The following is a 16,648-nucleotide window of genomic DNA, read 5'->3' on the forward strand; positions in this document are numbered from 1 at the left end:
GTATGTTCTGGGAATGAAAACTGGTGCAGCCACTATGGAGGACAGTATGGAGGTTCCTTAAAAAACTAAAAATAGACTTACCATATGATCCAGCAATCCCACTCCTGGGCATATATCTGGAGAAAAATACAATTCAAAAAGACACATGCACTCCAGTGTTCACAGCAGCGCTATTACGATAGCCAAGACACTGAAACCCAAATGTCTATTGATGGATGACTGAATAAAGATGTGGTGTGTGTGTATGTGTGTGTGTATATATATATATATATATATATATATATATATATATATGATGGAATAGTACTCAGTCATCAAAAAGAAATGCCATTTGCAGCAACATGGATGGACTTGGAGATCGTCATTCTAAGTGAAGTAAGCCAGAAAGAGAAAGAAAAAAGCCATGTGATATCGCTTATATGTGGAATCTAAAAAAAAAGGACACCAATGAACTTATCTACAAAACTGAAACACTCACAGACAAGAGAACAAACTTATGGTTACCAGGGGGTAGAGGTGGTGTAAGGGATAAATTGGGAATTCGAAAATTGTACCTCCTGGGGAGTGAGGGAAATGTTAGCTATCTTGATTGTGGTGGTGGGTTCATGCATTTATCAAAATTCATCAAATTGTACATCTGAAATATGTGTAGTTTATTGTATAGGAACCATACAACAATAAAGGCATTAAAAAAAAGTATGTTCTAACTGGAGGTATGCAATGTACTCAAAAGTTTTTAAGGACATTTAAAAAGAAACATGTGGGTGGGTATAAATGGAAGTTGTAGAGCATATCCAAGGCTGAAAGGCTGAGGGGACATAAGAGATCAGAATAAGGAGAGCCGGGAAAATCATTTGGCAGTGTTTTAGTTAGAGCTTGGAAGTGTATACACAGAGATGTCCACGCTAAGGGAACAGAGGTTTCCTGAAGGTCACACTGAGCACTCTGGATTCTCTCCTAGCATACCAGTGAACATCAAAGTTTGCAAGACTAAAGAAACTTTCAGTAGAATAAACATGGAACAGAAGAATCTGAAAGATCAGAAAGGACATCTGACTACATTGGAAAAAGTGAGAATCAGATTAGGACAAAAAAATCAGCTCCTAAAAAATCCTGATGCATGAAATCATAAAATTATAAGGCAGACAAGAATTAGGAAAAAAAAAACCCAACAGTTGAGTCAAAATGAAAATGGCATAAACAGGGTATTAAAATCAAGAACAAAAAATTCTCTCATTAACTATCAGGGATGACCACAACTTTTTTTCCTCTTTCTGACAACACATTTGGGAAACTTGAAATAATGGGTATAGGAACTTGCTTGCTTAAATTAAAAGAATGTATACATCTGGGAAAGAAGTGCTATAATAGGAAGAAAGTGATGGAGAATTACTCTTTGTCACATTTTGATTCTAGAAAAATCTATTCATTTTCTGTGTAGCTATTTTAAAACAATCTTTTTTTAACACTATACTACAAATGACATATAAAAGAGCAATCAATCATGAGTCAGTTAATGAACCTCAATGTTTTTCTAAGTCTCTGCTAGATGCTGGGGAAAAAAAACTAGGATTTATTGAATGCCCACTTTGTGCTATGTATTACTGCTGGCTTTTGACTGCATTATTTCATTTCATCACTACAACTGTGTGAGGTAGGCACAATAAACTAGTTAAAGATGAATGTGAAGGTCAGAGAGATGAAATAATTTGCTTAAGTCCACACAGCTGTTGGGGGCAGGGCTGGTACTCAAATAATACTCTCTCAAGTTTCTGGCCATTCTATCCTCCAGTTGGATGAATGAAGTTCTGGAATGAAGCTAATCTGGGTTAAAATTTGGTCCTGCTACTTACCAGCTTTGTGGCCTGGCCTAATTAACTTCTCTGGACTTCACTCTTCTGTAATATGGGGAGACAAAACCAATTTTCAAAGTTAATAGATCTAAACTTGTGATGGAGTAAAGATGGCTAGAATAGCAGCATTAAAGCAGGTGAGCTGGGTGGGCGGTGGTCAAAGTGTGGCTTGAAGGAGAGACTTCAGAGGCAGTGTGGACTTTGAAGTCGGCATAAAGGGAATGACTGTGGGAGTATGTGGTAGGGATGGAGGAACAGGACGTTACAGGCAAGGAAGCTGAGAAACTGAGTAACAATGAGAAATTTATGCAAGGTGATGTGAAAAATCTGCCTGAGTGGCAGACAGTGTACGTGAACACATATCTGATGCTGCAGAAACGCATCAAGAAGGCAAATAGTCCAGTTCCCTACCCATTCCGTGTCCTGATATGACTCACTTACACTTAAATACTTCTGCATGAAGGTAGTTAGGTGTTCCGTTAACTGCTTTTTAAAGAGTAAATAAAATAGTGAAGCACTAAGAAAAAAACTGAATTAAGTAGAAGAGGAAATGTGAACAAAAATTTTCAGGTGATATTTACCACAAATAAATATCTATGCCTCAGCACTTCCTTCTGCCTCAGTTCTTCCCACAGCAAATACCACCCACTTTATTAGAGACCTTCTCTGACCTTCTTATGTAAAATCACCACCTCCCTGCACCCTCTCCATCATCACACACTATTTCCTTTCACTACTTTTCCTCATAGCATTTATTACCATGTGTATAGTGTATAGGTACACTATACACTATAGTTTAGTAATTCTTTAAGGTCTTAAGTACTCAATTAAAAGAATGGTTTCCCATTTTTACATTTAGAAAAGAAATTATGAACTAAGGTTAAAGTGAAGAAAATAAAATTTCTACTCTGCTGTTCTTTCCTTGTTACCACCTCTGAAGATGGGTGTTCAGTTAAAAATTAACTCTTACTTACTTTCTTTAGGGCTTATAGCCTATGTGCTCCTTGAATCCAATTCGCTGAGCTTCATAGTTCTGGGAAACGTACCATGTCCACGACAGTCCATTCTAATCACAACCTACCACCTTCTAACCGCTGCAGTTGGAGAAAAAGCTAAAAAGAATTTTTCCAAGCTGTCAAATTCAATTAACACTTTGGGGGGCCAGAGGAAGAGGAAGAGGAGAGAGTAATATTTCTTTATTGATAATGACTTTATTGTTACTTACACTTAAGTTTTTAGACAACAAAAATAGAAAACATTTTGAATCAGTGTATGCCTGAAAGCCAAACATTAAAATGGTGGTCCCATATTCTCGAACCTGAACTTCAGCTAAAATGGATTTTATGTGCTTTTAAGGTGAACAAGTAAGTACAAGTAGTCTATCTAGTAAATAAGGTGAAATGCTTTGTCAGCAAATCTAAAATTTCAGAAGTGATATTTTATTTCAAAGGTAATAAATAATATGGTCACATATTAATTGTTGAGAGTTACAATGATGGAAACCCTTAAAATTCTTATAAAAAATTAGAATTATTTCAGTTAGGCTTGTCCACATCGCTCATGACTGTATGTTTTCCAACAACCTATAAATCTAAATTAAAAATTAAATACATATTAACTTACCAACAGTGATATAACTTCAAGGCTGAGAAAAAGCACTAATCACGAAGAATCCCAATTACATGTTAATCTAACAGTCCAGAAAGAAGAAATGTTATCAATGAAAGAAGTCCTAGTTATAAATAATATAGCTTTATATCTGTTTAAAGCCAACATAAACCTAGCTTCACCAAAACACTTGTGAAAAAAATACCCACCTATTTTGTTCAAGACATAACACAAAACTTAAGATAATTCCTCTACTTTAAAAAAAAGGGTGACTCCTAAGGAAGGTTCATAGCATCTCATTAACAAAGCAAAAATGTTAAACTGAAATGATTTGTCTATTTTGGTCTTCAGTCACAAATAAAAAGCGACTAATAATTCATTATAATAATTCCATAAACAATTGAAAACATTAGCAGAAAAGAAATTTCTGTCAATGAAAAAAATCACTGATTCAATGAGCATTTGATCATTTTATTAACAAAATATAAGCAAGAATTACATCCCTCTCTGGTGAAACTTTTCAAATAATTTTCATGGAGGGTCTTGAGATGTATCAATAAAAAAAAAAGTTAAAATGAAAACTTTTTTAAAATGTACAAATACAAACCAGTACTTTATACAAGAATTCTCTATAAAGTTCGTCAATCAATGTAAAAAATAATTTGTTTCAACTGAATATAAGGCATTTCAGTGTCTGTAATTTTGCAGAATTACTTCTTTTGCTTTGTTGGAGACTTTTCCCTTCGTCGGTCCTGATTTTTCTTAGATACTCTGGATTGTTCAGAGTATCGGCTAGGTTTTTCCCATCGCCTCTCGGCACCATTCTGATATCTATCTTCATCGCTTCTAGAGCCCGAATGTTTTTTATTTTTTTCTCTTGACTTGGATCTATCTTTTCTTCTAAAATGTTCACTGTCCTTATTTTGGTGTCTGTGCTCATTTTCAGAGAAAGAGTTTCTTCTCTCTCCTCTTTTCTTTTTGGGCTCCCCATGCTTATGTTCCAAATCTATGTGCATTTCTTGGTCTCTGTCATTCATGACTCTGCTGTAGCTATTTCGCTCAGAAGGAGCCCCTCTGTCTGAAGTGTACTTTGTGACGGGATCTCTTGAATCTCTGTCTCTGGGCTTCTCTGACCTCCTTTCTCTCTCAGTCCTCAATTCCTGGTGCAGCTGCTCTTGTCTCCTTTCTTCTTGTTTCCTATCGTTTATTTGTTGTTTCCTGAACAATTTATCTACTTCTTTACTTCTGGGGTTCCCATGTCCCTTCTTTCTGGTATCTTTAGCTGCATGTATAAAATGAAATACAGTTAGCCTTTATTTCAATCTTAATTTCATAGTTGAAAAATCACATTTATTGATACATTATAGGCTTACTAATTCGGGTACAGTGGATGCAGAGCCAAACTGGCTGAATGCAAAGTCTGATGACAGAACATTATACAAAATGTTTAATTTTTAAGAATATACAATATATTAACATTAGCTACCAATGTACTGTTTCAATCCTTAAACAGCAACTTTAAATAAACTATAGCAAATGTAAAAGTTTTAATGAAGTGACAAAAAATGGTACATTTCCACTTAAAAAATTTCATCCAAAACATAAATTCCAGCCCATGTGCATTATGTCATATATTATGTCAGATCTAGTTCATAATTAAAATACAATGATCACACATACCAGCAAAGTCTCTTCCTAAAAGATGGGTTGAGTAGATGACTGGGTTTGCTTAACAATATGAATCTATAATATTACAAATAAAAACCTCTTCCTACAAAACAGTAGGTCTGCTATCAGAGAAGCACTAACTGCACTAGCAAAGAAAAGCTTTGTTGAGATACATCCACAGGCTTTAAGAGAACCAAAAAGGCTTGATTGCTGAGTAAGCTCTTCTAAAGAATGCCTTGAAATTTTTAATTTTATTGATATGATCACAAAAATAAATTTTAGATAATTACAATGAGACATTTTACCATGTTAAGCTACAAAACAAGTTTAATCACTTTATCTGTGTTGTTTAGTTTGGGAACATCATCAAAGGTACTGAGATGACCAAAATTTCTGTCAAATTCATATGAATACAGAAAAAAGAAAATATGGTGGAAAACTGCCTATTCTTGTCCTGCCGCCACCCAAACCTCATTGTTACCAACCTCTATTTCTCCTGCCAAATGCCTACCCTTGGCACAGTCAGTTAGTTTGCCACTAAGGACCTATTTCTCTGGTTCCTATCAAGCAGCTCAGCTGAGCTGCAGCTACCCAAGCAGAAACCATCTGGCTCTGTGCAGAATCAACATCTCTCTGACCCTGCTGTACACCACTCTTGGTGCTTCACTGACACTAAAACCTGAGCCATATAATATATAATGTGCAGTCTCCTCTCTCTTTGGTGTTTGCTTTACAATTTTCAATTGGGGGAAGTTCATATGCTTTTATGCTATTTACTATTTTATTGATACAAGTGAAAGCTCTCTACTGAAACTGTATGATGAGGCGAATTAATTTTGAATCAGCAAGCTTCCTTATTGCAGCAGTTCATGCTGTGTTATCATCTGTTCTCAAAACAGATACCATGAAATAACAAATTCTTTTGAATTACAAGAAGTGAATGGTAAAATGTAAAATTTCAATTCAAGAATAAGACTTCCTATGAGCAAATGGAATCTTGCTCTAATAATATAAAGCAGTGAGAGTCCCCTAATTCTGGATGCCACATGGTACGTAAAACACTTCGAAGTCAAACAAGGGTGTAAAGACTAACCTTCCAACCTACTAAGGTGTGGGGAAAAGTGCTGCCTGTCTGAAATGCACATTAAAAAAACAAGAAATGACATGCATTTTGGACAATCAGACTATCTCTTATTCAGAATAAGAAACTATGATGCAAGAAAGCAGAGTCGGCCCTGGGGAAAACAACAGACCTTCTCAGAAAATGTACATTTGAAAAATCCTTTACTATAGTACTTCCCCTTCCAAGAAGTATGAAGAAGACTATGGAAGACTTGTAATGCTGCTGAAAACAACTAGAAACGCCAGATAAAATTTTAAAATCTTCTGTTTAAAGGCACTAAAGATCTGGAACAACTTGGGATGCTACAAAGAAAGGAAGTGAAAAAAAAAAAAAAGAAAAAAAAAAAGATGTGTGTATGTGAAAAGAACACAGGAGTCAACCCGAAGGAACTAATTGCCAAAGCTGAAATGATTTCAACAACATAATGAGTGATAGCATAGAATAAGATAAATACCCATGTCCACACTGATAGAAATATATAGTTGAATTAACAAATAAATGAGGGGGGACAACTTCTTACAGGAGAAATTCAATTACTAAATGTAGAAGAAAACAGACAAATAGAAAAACCACCGTTTGGCAAACACTACAGTAGTAAGGGTTGCAGATAAGATCCAAAGATGGATGCTAAAACTGAAAACTGCAAGTCAGAGGAGAAAAAGGAGATCTGCATAATATCAAATTATCTCCCCACAAGAGACTACTTTACACAGAAAAACAGTTCCCATGAAAAAATCCAGCAGACACCACTTTAGCCAAGTGAGCAAAGCTAATGTCATCAGTAAGACATACCAATATTATGAACTCCTCAATAAGGCACACTAAGAATAATACGTCATTTCTATGGTATTCTGGCCAAAAATGCATAAGCTCATTCTAATCATGAGAAAACATCGGACAGATCTCCATATTGAGGGACATTTTACAAAATAAGTGACCAGAGGACTTCAAAAGGGTCAAAGCCATTTGAAACAAGGAAAGCCTGAAAGGAACTACCACTGGAGTAGAAGACTAAAGAAAAATACAATTAAATGCAGTGAGGATCCTGGAACAAGACAAAGGACATTTGTGGGAAAACTGATGAAATTCAAATAAGATCTGTTGTTTGGTTAACAGTACTGTTCTAATGTTAATTTCCTGGTTTTGGTAATTGAACTATGGTTATGTAAGATGCTAACATTAGGGGAAGTTGGGTGAGGAATATGTGGGAATTCACGGTACTATTTTTTGCAACTTTCTTATAAGTCAAAAATTAGTTCAAAATAAAAAGTAAAAAATAAAGACACTGGAGAGCTGACCAAAAAAAAAAAAAAAAAAGAAAAAAGAGGACTAGAGGGGCCAAGATTGAAGAGACGGCAGAACCAAAGAGAGGTAAGCTGATGCCACTTTCTCCGTGAGAATCTGCTGATTCAGGGCTGCTGCTGAGGGACACAGACCAGCAGAGCTCTGGTAGCCCTGCAGGGCTGGAGAGACAATATTGGGACTAGTTATTTGCAGTACATAATGTGACAAAAGATACATAACCAGAACACACAAAAGCTCTTACAAATCAACAGAAAAGAGAGCTCAGTAAAAACAGGGGGCAAAAGACTTGAACAGCCACTTAACAAAAAGAAAATATCCAAATGGCCAATAATATATAAAATGGTGCTCAACTTTATTAGAGATCAAGGAAATACAAATTAAAACCACAATGCAATTCATTACAAACCCACCAAAATGGCTAGAATGAAAAAGATGTCAATTAAAGTGTTAGTGAAGATGGGAGTTACTGGAACGCTCATACGTGGCTAGTGGGACTGTAAACTGGAACAACCACTTGGAAAACTGTTTGGCAATATCTACGTACAACCTACAACCCAGTGATTTCACCTTTGGGTACATATCCAACAGAAATACACACACACACATAAAATGTATATATATAAAAAGTGTCCCCACAAATACTCTTATACACATTTTTGGTGACTCTATATATATAGTATATACAAAGATATGTACAAAAAAAGATATGTACAAGAATATTCATGGGAATGTTATAAATTTAAATTTCCATTGAGCAAAAAGGAAAAATGTTAAATATGCTGTGGAATATTCATATAGTGAAAAACTATATAGCAATGAGAATGAATGAACTATAACTAAGAGTAACAGTACAAATGAATCTCACAAACATAATGCTGAAAGATAAGCCAGAGTTCATAATATGTAATTCTAAGGTTAAAAGCTGGCAAAATTATTTATAGAATTACAAATCAGAACAGTAGCTGCCATGAGGCGGTGGATGGTAATAACTAGAAGAGAGAACAACGAGGACTTCTGTGGTACTGGTCATTCTTGTTCTGGGTGCTAGTTACATGGATATGGTCTGTTTATGAAAATTCATAAAGCTGTTCACTTATAAGGTATGCACTGAATGTGTGGTATGTGTCAATCACATATATAAAGCTTCACTATTAAAAGTAAAAAATTAAAATTTCTTTAAAATATAAACATCAGAAAAGCTCCTGTAAACTAGATTGATATTATGAATGGCATTTCAGTCAACTCTCAAATAAATATCTGCAAATGGAGTATCTTCATTCCTATGAAGAGGATTCCAGAAGGCAATCTTGGCATTATAAATGTTGAATTCAGTACAGACTGCAACAATGATAGACGATCATTTATACTATTAATCCGTGGCTTATAAATAACTGAACTCTAAAATAAATAAGCAATCAAATCACTCTCTTCCCTTGTAAACACGACTAGCAGTATACTCATTGGAAAAGAGCATGATCAATTATAAATGAGTTTCAATACCTGAGGCCGAGCTCTGACTACTGGTGGACGAGGAATCGCTCTCTTCACTAGAAGACTCTGAACTGCTATCACTGCTGTCCGAGGCAGAGGCAGAGGAGTCAGACTCCGAGGAGGAGGATGCGGAAGAGGAAGAGGAGGGGGAGGATTTATTTGGCTCAACATCTGGTTTTTGTGCCACAATGACCTTTGGTGTGTTTTTGAGATGCTCACGCAATTCATCCCTAATTAAAAATATAATCTCTGTTAGATTCAGCTTTGAAGGCAACTGTGAGGTAATTTTATATGTTGAATAACATTCTGATAATAATTCTTACGTTAAACCTCCAAGGCCTATAGAAGTAAAGAAGTTGATGGCAAACCGCGTGTTCCTTGGATTATCACGGGGTAATAATCCTTCAAAGAATGGCTGTAGGGTTCTAAAAAAGAAAAGAAATATGAACAAGAGAGAACAGATTGCTTCAGGATAAAAAGGCAGAGTCCTTTATATAGTCATTTTTCAGATTTTCTATATATTAATTAGTAAATGAAATACAACCAAGTAAGTGATTTAAAAATCATTTACTAGGCTAGGATGCATGCTATTTAAATGAAAGTAGAGTCAAGTCATAAGTTACTAAAATTGATTTCTATAATTATACAACAGAGGTTTTTTTAAAAAAACTTTCCTAGACACACATAAATACTTGGAATAGATATACATACACGACACATATAAACTTATATATACATACTTCTATTGTATACGAGTGTATATACAGAAAAGTAAAAAAAAAAAAAACCACTCCTCTGTTGTATACACATAAATGTATGTATACTCAGCACTGTGCAAGGCACTGGGGGAGTGGGGAAAGCAGTCAACAAAAGAGAAATCAAAGATGAAGACTGTATATAATTACTGTTTCTAAGGAGGGGACAAATAGAAAAACATTAACAATATAACGTGGTTTTGGACATGTGGTTTCGAGTGCTACACTGAATGGACTAACAAGTGGAGTCAGGAAAAGCATTAAATGGACCAACAAGTGGAGTTAGCAAAGTAGACCAATAAATTATATGAAGCCAAGAGAAGGGGATGGATTGGCCCAGAGCAGGAAGAATCCAGGGTAGATTTGGCAAGTACCAGAGAGGCAGGCTCAAGGGAGAGAGAGGCTGAGAGGAGTACAGCAGAATGAGAAGAAAGTGAGAAGCCACCGTGAACAAGTGGTCAACAGTGTGAGTGAGACCAAGAGGTCAAGAGGCATGAGGACTGAGAAAGATCTTGCAGGTGGTCACTGAGAAAAATCTGAAAGGATTTCACAGTGTGAATGGAGTAGTAGCCAATGTGAGTGGGCAATGGGCAATCTGAATAAATAAGAAATAAGAAAGCTAGGATAGGAATTACATAATAGTCTTGGAACAAAACCTTAGTTCAGTATAGTAATTTGAACAGTTATATGATTGATATTCACCTGTATATATCCACAACTGTCCATTGATAATAAAAAATTATCACTCTAAGGTTCAAAATGAGGGTGAAACTGAAAATAAAACTACAAATATCCATTACTGGAAAACTCCAGTGAGCATGCAAAAAATAATTTGTAAGTTCTAACTAAATTAAAAGAGGCATTAATTCTGCCTTTTCTCTACTTGAACTAAACCATCATTAAAAGTTTCATGTTAGATGGGATTTTAAAATTGCAGAATAGATAAACAAGGTTATACTGTATAGCACAGGGAAATATACACAAGATCTTATGGTAGCTCACAGAGAAAAATATGTGACAATTAATATATATATGTTCATGTATAACTGAAAAATTTGTGCTCTACACTGGAATTTGACACAACATTGTAAAATGACTATAAATCAATAAAAAAGTTTCATGTTGTCCTGTGCCACACAGAACATGAGGTTCAGAGCAGTGACTAACGAATGAAGAATGTCCTAAGGACTTAACTTGTATTTTTACTGAGGGTGGACTTACATCTGCTAAAGTAGGGGAAAACCTTTGAGGGCAGTAAGAATAAAAAGTGCTTAATAATCAACTTACTCATCCTTTAATCTTGCATTCAGTTTAGGAAGACCCATGTATTCACACAGTTCTTGGAAAAATATTTTAACAAAAATTCTACTGGATGATGTAGTGGTTTCTTCACTCAGCTTTATACATTCAAGCACCTGAAAATTAAAATTAAAAGAAGACAATTTTATTTTGGTGTTCAAAGGACATAGGTGGTCAAAGACTAAGTAACCAATATTTATAATTTTAAGCATCCCTTGAAATTATGATTTGGTTGCATCTTCAATCAGAATTATCTCTAAACATCTTCCCTTATGCTGATATGTACTGTTTCTTGAAGAAGTTTAAGACTGCTTCTCTATACTAATTTTCAGAATGTTAAGATGCTATAGAAATAAGAGTTCATTCTCTTTCTTGAGTAACGTGCTTTTTTTTATGGCACGGAGGATATTGTCTCTAGCATATAATGCTGAAGCAATGATTACTTGCTCCTAAAACTCACTCATCAAAACGTGGGTGTGTGACAAATTGGGGAAAAATGCCACTTAAAGCATTAAGCTATTGTTTTGTACAGCACATTTAGTACACAGTAAGAGTTAAGACAGAGTGACGGCTTGTTCTGAAAACTAAGATTGGAGCTTAAAAATTGAAGCTCACAGAGAGATATTTTAGGATAAATAAAAATAAAAGCAACCTCCAATTTTTTATGGATTATATGTTCTAGGATCTCATTTGTTTCAGTTCTTTAAAACTTTGATTTCATTTTCCCGAAGAAGGGAGAAAAGGAAGTAAAATAATTATGATTAGCTTCTTGGGTTGGCATATAAATGTCTATTAAAATAGCTGAATACACTTAGTACTTAAAGTATTAAAAAAAAAAAATCGACCCAATGTTTATAAGTTCAATGATGGGGCTTCATTCTACCACTGGGTTGCAGTATTCTACAATATGATCATCTTTTTCCTTTCTTCTTGAATGTAATTTCTTTCTTTTCAATTTTTTTAGCAATTTTGTTTTTCTTATAATCTATCACTTTTTATTTTGTATTATCACTATAGACATCTTACCTCTTCTCTTACATGGTAATAAGTTCCTTCAAAGCAGGGACTATATATATTTCATTGTGGATGCCCAGTATCTCTTTCTGGGCCTACAATTGGTGACTTAAACAAATCGTTGTTGAATTAACAGTAGATGTACAATTAAGTGACAGCTTAATGTAGTTCATTCCAGCCCAGTGTACGTATGTCTCCATCAAGAATGTCTTTCCTTGTTCCAACTATGACTATCGGAACTCCTCTCTATCCCTTACCCAACTCCAATGTCTGCTAAGAAAAACACACCTTGCCAGAACAATCATTTCTCTCATCCTAACTAGAGGAACTACTAATCATTATTTCCTCAGGAAACAGGCAGTAAACTCAGAGGCTCATGAGCCATCCAACTATGGATTCATGTGGATATCAGTGTGCATGCACATGTGTGTATACAGAGAAGATGAAAATCTATGCTTTCTCTGAAAACACTCCTAGGCATCACTATTAAAAAGCACTGTAATGTTTGGACTGTTAATATCATCCAGGATGGTATTTCTTACACTCATATATTATTTACTTAGCTTTTTGATCCCATGTTATATGAATATAATCTCAAAGACAGCCCATTATAGAACAAGTTTGTGACACAATTCATTTTAAGTACATTTCCTACATAGGAAAAGTTTGGCTATGTTATACTTAATATCTATTTCAGAATAACAGGGGATTAGGAAAGAAGTACAAATATTGATCCATCTACTTACACTCCATGGAAGTGAATCAGTGTATAAAAGGTGAGCAAACATCTTAGCAACATTTCTCAATTTGTTCGTTTCCAAGCGATGGATGGTATCATATTGTTCTTTGAATATACTTTCAAAAGACTCCATGTATTCTTTTTTTAGCATGCAAAATCGCTAATAAATTAAAAAAAGTCAATACCATTACTAGCATATATTAAGTCCTCCTAGATTTATTCCATCAAAAGTTAATAAATATTATATCACTCAATCTTTTTGTGCTGTAGGATGGGTACTCAAAATATGAAGTTAATATATATCACTGCATCTACCTGAGATTTATATGCTAAAACAAAATTATACATGTAGCTGATCAAAGACTCACACATTTGTATACTATAAATATACTTCTCTGTGGGTTGAGTTTGGATTAAAAAAATTACTTTAGTTCATGCTTTATTTGTGCTGCCTGAACATGTACTTGACTTTAGAAACTGCTGTGAAATCGTGAAAAGACAGCATTTAATTGTCCTCTTTGGGAAATCATTACAAAGATGTAGAATTTCCCAAAGTTCTGCAAGAGTGATACATGATGTAATGTTAAAAAGAAGTGGGAAAGGAGGAAGCTGCAGAGTGGGAAGCTGCAGGAAGGGGAGAACAATTTGCTTTCAGCAAAAATACGTTATATTAGACTAGACCACAGACAGACCCATTAATTCATAATACTTAAGTTAAGAATTCCCTTTCTGATTTCATTAAAATCCAACAAGAAAAATGAGGCTGGAACTCACCCCAGCTAATAAGCCAAAAAATTTCTCATATGTCCTTTGTTGGGCACAGCAATCAAGTATCATGTTGCAAAGTTCTTTCTATTTGGAAAAAAAAAAATTGACATTAATGATTCAAAACACAATGCATCGATGCTATATGAAAGAGACAGCATGAATTTTTAAATAAGGTTTTAAAAAACACAGAATTTCTAAAACTTTGTGCACTTATTTAGTTATGAAGACAAATAAGAAATTCAATCTATGTCAAGCCTATAGTTTTTTAAAAATCTTCTGTTTGTCTGACAGAAATTCCATAGTCATTTATGTTAATTAGATTGATTACAAAATTCTAAATTCATATTAGTATGAACTACTTCAAGAAAATCTAGTATGTGAAACAGATACATCAAAAAGAGACTGAATATACTGTATTCTAAAAATATTCTATACAGAAGTCTTTTAAATATAGATCACCAATATGACATCTAACTGTGCTGTCCAGTAAGGCAGCCCCTAGCCACCACTGTAGTTATTTAAATTTAAATTACTTAACATTACGTTAAAATTCACATTTGTTAGTTTCTCAGTCATGCTAGCCACATTTTAAGTATTCAAAAGCCACACGTGACTAGTGTAGTGGCTACTGTACTAAGCAGCACAGAATATGAATACTTCTATCACTGCAGAAAGTTCTATTGGACAGTGCTATTCTAGAAGCTGATAATCTAGTTATAAAACTTTCTATTCGAAGGCCTCACTTCACAATGTTTGGTTATTTTTGGATATAATTATATTGCTAGATTATTACTTAAGATTAGTCACAAGCTGCCTCAATTAAAATGTTTATAAACATGTAAGTCCTGAAGAGATGTACTTTGTCAAAATGTAATACAGTACTAAAAACTTAAATGAGGCTTTTCTGAGTTCTACTATATAATGTTAATTTGACATATTAAAATGCATTTTCAACTTTTTCTACCAACATTGTATTTTATAATAACAATAGTTAATAAGGTTTTAAACAATGTAACATGGTAACGTACTGACAGCATTGCTAATAAAGTCAGCACTACCTGCAAAACAAATTACTTTCTTCCCTAGACTAAATGCAAATTACAAGTTATTCCCTGTGGCTTATAATAATTAAATATTTTAACATTTTAATTAAATACTATAGTGGTTTTAGGAGAGTCTTTGGAGTGGATGGAAATACGTGCACTAAGACACTCTTCCAAATGTTATCAAAATATGATGTTGTTAGTTCTAGAACAACTATCCTCTGGATTAATATTAATAAAATTTATAATGACTTAATTATATTCCTCAAATAATGTGACAAGATCATACCATAACTTCAGTTCAATTATAATTTTAAAGGTTAATTGACTAATTTATTCTCTTCCAGTGACAACACATCAAGTAGCACCCATAATACAAACAGGTACACTATTATTAATATGCCAATAAATAAACTTTAAGAGGGAAAAATAATTTTTAAAATTTGAAAAGAATCATCTCTTCTCAAGATTCCATTATATGTCATTTTAAGAATTAATCTATATATTAGAACAAAGGTTGGGAGACTTCTGTAAAAGGCCAGACAGTAAGTATTTTAGGCTTTAGCAGTCATATGGGCTCTGCAGCTAGTCAATTCTGCTGCTATGGGGCAAAAGCAGACACACCAATAGGCATGGCTGTATTCCAATGAAACTTTATTTACAAAAATGGGCAGTGGGCCTGGGCCACAGTCTGCCAATCCCTATAACAGACCATATTTGAAGCCTTAAGACAAAAGACTTGCACCTAATAGTAACTTTGCTCAAATGGTCAAGAAGATCTTTTAGAAGAACTAGAAACCAAAGAGCTTATCAGAGCTGATACATCCACTCTGCACCTGTGCTGGGTCTATCACGTGTAAAGCAAAGTGCGAAAAACAAGACCCTGAAACCCGTGGCTCAGGGTCCAAGGATCTAAAATCTAGATGGGCAAGAAGCAATATACATAAGAATACAACTAGAAAAAACACCCAAGATAGCCTTTTCAATCTGGTCTTTACTATCCTTGGCACTAGGATTCCATGATACTTTGAAGTGTGAAGTATACTGAGTTATAAGACTATGAGCTCCATGGGCCAAGAGGAGGTTAAAATGTACTTTATGGATCGCTGAATCCCTGACACCTTACAGAGTCCCTGACATACAGTATATGCTGAATATATTTTTGTTAAATGAACTAATGAATTTAAAAAATGGTACAGATTCTTCTATACCCAATTAAAGCAATGTAACAACATATATGGTGATCTTTATAATTTCTGGGGCAAAGAATGCTTTAGTGCATAAAGTAGACAAACTTAAAGAACAGACTTTCTATTGTATGTAAGCCACCATTTGAATCACTCAGAAATCTATGTAAAGTGTGGTGGTTCAGAGAGAACTCCTCCTTTTCCCACAGCCCATTCAAGTAGCCAATTTAAGTCAGTGGAATGAGTAGCACATATGAAGCACCCTAGGACTCTAAAGATTTGAGTTATTTAAAAATTTTAGAAAATCTACATTTAAAAAATGAATATTTAGTACTGAGTTATTGTTTCAATTCATGAAACCTATTAATTGTCTTAAATATTTTTATAATAAAAAAAGTATTAACTTACTGTTTGACTCTCAGGAAACTCCATTTTCAGCAATTTGTGAGCACATTCTTCAAAATCTAAACTGTAGAGATAAAATGGTCACAATAGTTAGGTTAAAAACTTGCAGCATAGTTAAAATGTAGCACTCTTTCATACACGAGAATCTTACTTTGATCATTGTTTTAAATAATTTTTTTAAACTATAATTTCATACTCTTGTATTGTGGATATAAAAAAGACACAGCTCTTAACTCTACAGAGAATGAAGTACTGGCACATATTACAATGTAGATGAATCTTGACTTCTGCTAAGTGAAAGAAGTCAGACAGAAAGACATATAGTATAATTCCATTATACAAAATGTCCAGAATGCGCATAAATAGACACAGAAAGCAGACAAATTTTTA

The 16,648-nt window shown here is 34.3% G+C and overlaps 1 protein-coding gene across 2 annotated transcripts in view; it reads right to left on the reverse strand.

Annotated features, from left to right (window-relative positions):
- Window positions 1–3,916: 3,916 nt before the first annotated feature.
- Window positions 3,917–16,648, reverse strand: part of CWC22 (CWC22 spliceosome associated protein homolog) — a 55,107-nt gene continuing 42,375 nt past the window's right edge. For both annotated transcript variants that reach the window (XM_006210224.3, XM_031678300.2), the window contains exons 14-20: window positions 16,262–16,322; window positions 13,630–13,707; window positions 12,863–13,015; window positions 11,091–11,218; window positions 9,372–9,473; window positions 9,058–9,278; window positions 3,917–4,743 (exon numbers count right to left, since the gene is read on the reverse strand). In XM_006210224.3, coding sequence (XP_006210286.1) covers window positions 4,172–4,743; window positions 9,058–9,278; window positions 9,372–9,473; window positions 11,091–11,218; window positions 12,863–13,015; window positions 13,630–13,707; window positions 16,262–16,322 — 1,315 coding nt within the window. In that variant the 3' untranslated portion in view covers window positions 3,917–4,171. The remainder of the gene's footprint in view (window positions 4,744–9,057; window positions 9,279–9,371; window positions 9,474–11,090; window positions 11,219–12,862; window positions 13,016–13,629; window positions 13,708–16,261; window positions 16,323–16,648) is intronic.

The sequence above is a fragment of the Vicugna pacos genome, chromosome 5 (genome assembly GCF_048564905.1).
Source record: "Vicugna pacos chromosome 5, VicPac4, whole genome shotgun sequence".
Lineage (NCBI taxonomy): Eukaryota > Metazoa > Chordata > Mammalia > Artiodactyla > Camelidae > Vicugna > Vicugna pacos.